Raw genomic sequence first — 6,000 nt, forward strand, 5'->3', positions numbered from 1 at the left:
GAGGGTTAAAAAGAAAACACTGGACAGAAGTGGGAACCTAGCAGTGACTAGGGTATTCCCCCCACCCCACCTCCACCCCATGGAAAAAGCTCCCCACTCTTCATCAGCCGCCGGCTAACAGAGCACATGATTCTCCATCAGTGACTAGCTTTACAATTCCCACAAAAGCATTTGAGTCTAACAGCTGACGTGAGGAGAAAAAAGTTACTGCCTAGATAAAAACAGGGAGGAATTTAAAAAGAAAAAAAAAATCCCATCACTGGTTTCCATTAGATTTCTAAACGTCACACATCTTTTGAGCACAGCTCAACGTGGAGAAAGACATAGGTTTTGCTACAAGTTATTTATTTACGAGCTCTGGCTTCCGCATCATAAATTAGCCCTTTAAAAAGTAAATCTGAACCCGTCGCTGAAGAAAATCATCATGCTTTGGGAATAACTGCAGGGGTGAGACACTCGCCACCCCATCCCCCATCCCAGATAATCCCTGGGTCCCTTAGAGGCCCAGCCTGTAAGACATACAAAGACAAAAATCACTTTTATTAGGGTAGTTTAAAGATCTAAAAATCAACCTTGTAAGCACCACCTGAGAAATGAGAGATTACTGTTCAAAAGCTAAAACACACCCAAGTCTTGGATCTAGGAACAAGATTAATACTGCGTCTACAGGTGTGCCCAGCACTGACTAGAGTTTCTCTACAAAAGAAATACAACAGGTGTGGATTTCCATTCTGTCGCCAAAACGGAGACACATGCTCGTCTCTGTTCACTCAAAAGACGCACTCCTGAGGCTTGATGGCTCTGAGCAACAACACACAGGTGCAGAGAGAAGTCACCTTGTTTGTGTGGAAACAAAGAGATACGATCCAGGAAGGACTGGGAGCTGGGGCGAGAAAAGTACAGCGAAGAAAATGAAGTACTAAGATTTAAAAAAAAAAAAAAGAAAGTAAAATTACAAAACCAAAAGCCAATTTGGGACTGCCCTGTACGTGTGGTGGTGACATCAGCATGTTACATGGAGAGCAGAGCTCCCCCATGTGCAGAGTTTTCCACACTGAGATCTCCGAGGCCTGGGAGGCGTCAAGGCAAGAAGAAAGCAAATCCCAACCTTTTGTACATCCCAGTCAACTATTAAAAAAAAAAGAAAGAAAGAAAACTACCCCAAATGAAAACATTAGTTACTTAGGTACAGAGCTAGCACTGGCTCTAGTCCTCTAGAAAACACTAGGGTACTATTTTGGATGCGAATGGCCTTTACCTAAACAAAGCTTTTAAGGTAACAGTAAACAAGATCCTCGTTTCCATGTCAATAAACCAACCGCTTCTGCCTCCTGCACTGAACGTTGAAACAAAGTCAAAAGCTAGGTTATACTAAGTAATAGCAATCAAAATATGTCTACAAAACAAACAGGGGTGGAAAAGCCCAAGGCCCAGCAACGGATCCTGAGGGATCTGACTAGCCAGCACCCACTAAAACCTAACTCCAGTTCTCCCGCCCGGGCAAAAGGAGTGCATGAGAAATCACAAATCCGCTTTGAATTTTTCCTGCAAAATCTCCCTAGCTTTGTGATCTAGCCAAGAAGTCAAGGAGGAAGAAATAAACTGTTCAGACATTCCTTATCACCTTATCAATGATTATTCTTGATATTAAATGATCTGACGGCCCAAACAGGCTGGGCCTGCAGGCATGACAAGTCTAGGACAATTAATAAAGAGACCTAAGTGTGTAAGGCCTTTTCTGGGGGGGTAAGGGCAACATCTGACCTCTCGGATCATAAAAAGAGGGTGAGTTTGCAAAATTAATTCAAGTGCACGAAAGGTTGACCGGGGCTCTTCTCCACTCAGTGTTAAAAGACCAAAGAGCTCAGAAGACCCTCGAATTCTGCAGACTTTACAGAACAGAAAGTGAGGGTCAAGTGTACCGTGGGCAGCTACCTCACCCCCCCACCCCACCCCCAAGAGCTCACAACAGAACAGGACCATCCTGTGCACTCCAAAGGCACATCCCGAATATCACCTTGAGGCCTCTGCCTTAAGCAGTGGTAAAAATCCTGGTGAAATTCTGGTAAGCACACAGGGAAGGGAGGGGAGGCAGGAAGCCAGCAAGGGGATTGGAGGGGGGTGCTAAGCAAACCACTGGGAACTGCCCAGCCTCCTCCATCATTGCATTTATTATTCCAGACTGACATCTTTTTTCCCACTTACTCTCTGACCTCCACCTAGGGACTTTCACCTCCAAATTCTGGATTTTATGAACTTCTAACGTCTTAAAAGTGTCCACGCACCAATGAAAGGATCCGAAAGGGGGACAGGGAGCAATCACTCTGAAACCTTATCAGCCTTCAATTCGACGCCATGTGGAGTAACCCCACTGGATGCCCGAATTGGCTCGGCCAGGATCTACCCTCCCTTTCCTTCTCAAACCACATCTCAAATCACTTGGCCTCCCAGAGAAACCTGTTGCCCGGACCTAAGATGAGCGCCCCCCTCCCCTGATCCCAACCCCTGCTGCCCCCTCCACCAGGAAGCAGTCTGTGCCTTCCCTTCTACAAGCCGATCCCAATGCCACAGGCTGGGCTCGGCTGACAAAGAAAGTTCCATTTGCTCTCCGGTGGAGTTTCTCTGCAAGGTCCCCTGGCGGAAGGCTACCCTCTCAGGGAACGGCCCCCCCTCCCCCACAAGCCTTGGCCTGGCAGCGTCTGAAGCTGCGGTGGGGACACACTACAAAAGAAACCCCCAAACCCAGCCACCGCGGCAAACTTCTGAGCCAACTCGCTAGCTGTTTAAAAGTACCCAGTTCTAGCATAGAAGCAAAAGAAGAAGGCGCTGTCCCTTTAAACAGGGCTGTCAATGCCCAGACCGGCGCTGAAAGGGGGCAAACAACAACAACCACAACCACAACAACAACAAAGCAACCTACCGTCTTAGAATCTAACTCATGGTGGGGCTGACCTAATACTTTATCTACACTTGCTGGGTCTGCGAAGGTGACGAAACCGAAGCCTCTGGAAGGAGACAAAGAGGGAGAAAAACAAAATGTGACACCATTGAAAGCAACAAGGAGACCCTGTATTGCAGACTGGGGTTCGAGAGTTGCCCCCCACGTACCCCCAGCCCCACCAGCTCCCTCTACTCTCCCCCTAGCCCACAGCCCTCTGCCTTGCGAGGGAAAAATACCAAGGTTAGTGGGGGAAGCGGGACGGGGGGGGGGGGGGGGGGGCAGGGCGGCTAGAGGTAACTTGGAACACGCTGGTGCCTCCACTCTGGCCGCCTCAGTATCCTTCCTCTCCTCCTCCTCTTCCCTTCTTAAGGCTTTGTTTTATGCCGAAGGAAACCGGGCACTAAGATATTCATCCACCTCCCAAAGAGAGGACTTCAGAGTTTGGGAAAGGGGAAAAGACATACACTCAAAAATTTAAATTTAAAAAAAAAAAAACTATGTGGAAAGTGGATGAAGCTGAATGTCATTTTACACAAGAGAACAAGACGCGACAGGAAAATGACTTCAAGCGGGAGAGATGGGCGTCTCTGAATCCAGAGTTCGGCCCTAATTAACAATAACCTTTGGGGTTATGGGGGGGGGAGAGCAACGTTCCAGCCCAGCCACGCGCCTGAGCCCCATTCTAAATCCGCTTAGCTACTTCCGAAGACACCTCCAAAAATAAAACTAAAACTTTGTTCTAAAATAAAGGCAAAATCCAGAAAGAAATGCGTTACCTGGAGCGTTTCGTAGTGGGATCTCTCATGACCATACATTCTCTAATTTCTCCAAATTTGCTAAAATAGTCTCTAAGGCTATCTGTAGAGAGAGAAAGAGAGAGATGGGGGGGTGGGAGAAGGTGTGGAGAGGGAAAAAGCAATGCAAATTTGATCAAGGACAAAAAGCAAAAGTAGTTTTCTGTTGCTATTCTGTTTTGTTTTTGCAATATTTTTGCACACGCGGGGGAAATTCGGCAACAGAGGTCGCGTAGAGGGCTCGGAAAGGATTTGCTATTTAAAAAAATAACCTTGCACAGGAGAAGTGGGGAGCCAATGGCGGGGAGGGGGGGCTCTTACACTGGGATAACAAAGAGCAATAAAGAAACCAAGAAGGGGGGGACCCAGGCGTCCCCCCCTCCCTCCCTTACCTGGTGAGGTCTGCCAGCTCAGTCCACCGATAAACATTTTACTAGAGGGAGAAAACATAACCGAAGTGAGCACCGATGTCAGATCGGCCATTTTGACGTGTAACTTACAAAAGCTAAAAGGAAAGCTGGGGGGGAGCGGGCGAGCGCGAGCCGGGAGGTGGGCTGGGGGAGAAGGTGGCCGCCCCACGCCACCCCAAGGTGCGCGAGTGCCCCAGGGGTGCGCGCGGGGGCGCGGGGGGCGCGCGGATGCCCCGCTCCGCACCGTCGCCCGCACAGCCCCGAGCGAGCCGGCGGCGGCGCGGTGGGCAGCGGCTGGAAACTTACCCGGGGTCGTGCTGGGAGTCGTTGGCGCTGCCCGAGGTGCCTGGGCTCCCATTTGCCTCCATAGCGGAGCCCCCCCGCCCCCCCACCCCCGACACACCGAGCCCCACAGCGAAGCGGAGCGCAGCGGCGGCCGGCTCCGAGCCCCAGATCTCCGTCCCTCCTCCCCCGCCTCCTCCCCCCGCCCGGCGGCTGCGAAGCTCCGCGAGCGCCGAGCCGGGCCAGCGGCGAGAGCCCGTCACACGTGGGCTCGGCTCAGCTCAGCCCCGCCGCCTCGCACACCCCCCGGCCCCGCCCCCCCGGCCCATCCCCACCTCTCCCCCCTCCTCCTCCCCACCCCCATCTCCTCCTCCTCCTCCCCCTCCTCCCCGCGCACGTGGGGCGGAGTTCTAGAACGTCGTGTAACCAATGCGGTGACGTCACGCACCCCGTTCGGTTTCGCCCCCCCCTCCCGCCCCGCCTGTCCGCGCGCGCACACTCGGCCCCCCGTGGCAGCGGGACCCACCGGGGGCGGCGCGCGAGCCCCGAGACTCGAGGCCGGGGGGGGGGGGGGGGGGGGGGGGGGGGGGGGCCCACGTCAGCGGGGCGGGGAGCCGGGAAGTGCACCCCGAGTCGGCTCAGATCACATGGGCTGGGTGTGGGGGAGGGGGGAAGGCGCGGGGAGCTCAGCCCGGGCGGCTCGCCGGGCGGGGAGGCGGCAGTGCCCCGGACCCCCCTAGTTCGCGCTACCCATTCAAGTTCTCGGGTCCCTGCGCCCGATCCTGGAGGTGGCACCCGCCGGCCGCCCTGCCTCTGTGCCCCGGTTTCCAGCCACCGCGCGGAAATTTAGGTCAAGGACGCCGGGAGCACACCCACACCCTGCGCTCCCGGGGCGGTCCCCGAGACCCCGGGAATCGGAGGGGCTTCGGGATGGAGGAGACAACCTCCCCCCCCCCCATCCCCGCACAAACACCAGCCACAAGTTTTATTTTCCCTTCGCGCGGCAAGTTCTCTGGCTCCCGCTCCACACCGGCACGTCCTGCACGGCTCCCCGCCCTTCCCCGGCAGAGGTACGGAGCCGTGCCCGCGAAGGTTATTTTGGAACTTTGAGAAACAGACGCGATACCAGGGGGCGAGAAAACACCCAAGACGGGGTTTGCGCGTTACTCAAACCACGATTTAAAAATATAATAAAGTGGGCTTTTAGGGGTCAAGGTCAAATGATTGGGGTTCACAAGCAAATGTTTATGCAGAATGAGTGGTAGTTGGGGAGCGTCTTGAGGGTGGCTAGGATGGGTGGTTATTTCAGAAACTAACCCCCGCCCCGATTATTCGTCTGTTACCTATTTTGTTTATTGTGTTTAAAGTTACTCGGGCTTCCTATGTAGAGTAAAAGTGCGTCAGAGTGAAATGGCCCTAGATCTCCCAAGACCTGGGGGAGGTCTTTGAGGTAACAAAGCGCCCCCCTCCCCCGTTTTCGGAGCCATAAAGTGCCTCACGGATCCTGGCACGCAGTAGGTGTTTAGTAAAAGCTCCCTTCCTCCCCTGGAGAAGTGTAAACTCCAAAAGGATG

At 53.5% G+C, this 6,000-nt stretch overlaps 1 protein-coding gene across 4 annotated transcripts in view; it reads right to left on the minus strand.

Annotated features, from left to right (window-relative positions):
• Positions 1 to 4,527, minus strand: part of Msi2 (musashi RNA binding protein 2) — a 360,898-nt gene extending 356,371 nt beyond the window's left edge. For all 4 annotated transcript variants that reach the window (XM_059271494.1, XM_059271493.1, XM_059271492.1 and 1 more), the window contains exons 1-4: positions 4,452 to 4,527; positions 4,128 to 4,168; positions 3,718 to 3,799; positions 2,921 to 3,005 (exon numbers count right to left, since the gene is read on the minus strand). In XM_059271494.1, the coding sequence (XP_059127477.1) occupies positions 2,921 to 3,005; positions 3,718 to 3,799; positions 4,128 to 4,168; positions 4,452 to 4,513 (270 nt within the window). In that variant the 5' untranslated portion in view covers positions 4,514 to 4,527. The remainder of the gene's footprint in view (positions 1 to 2,920; positions 3,006 to 3,717; positions 3,800 to 4,127; positions 4,169 to 4,451) is intronic.
• Between the last annotated feature and the right edge of the window lie 1,473 nt (positions 4,528 to 6,000).

This window comes from Peromyscus eremicus, chromosome 8a (genome assembly GCF_949786415.1).
Source record: "Peromyscus eremicus chromosome 8a, PerEre_H2_v1, whole genome shotgun sequence".
Classification (NCBI taxonomy): Eukaryota; Metazoa; Chordata; class Mammalia; order Rodentia; family Cricetidae; genus Peromyscus; species Peromyscus eremicus.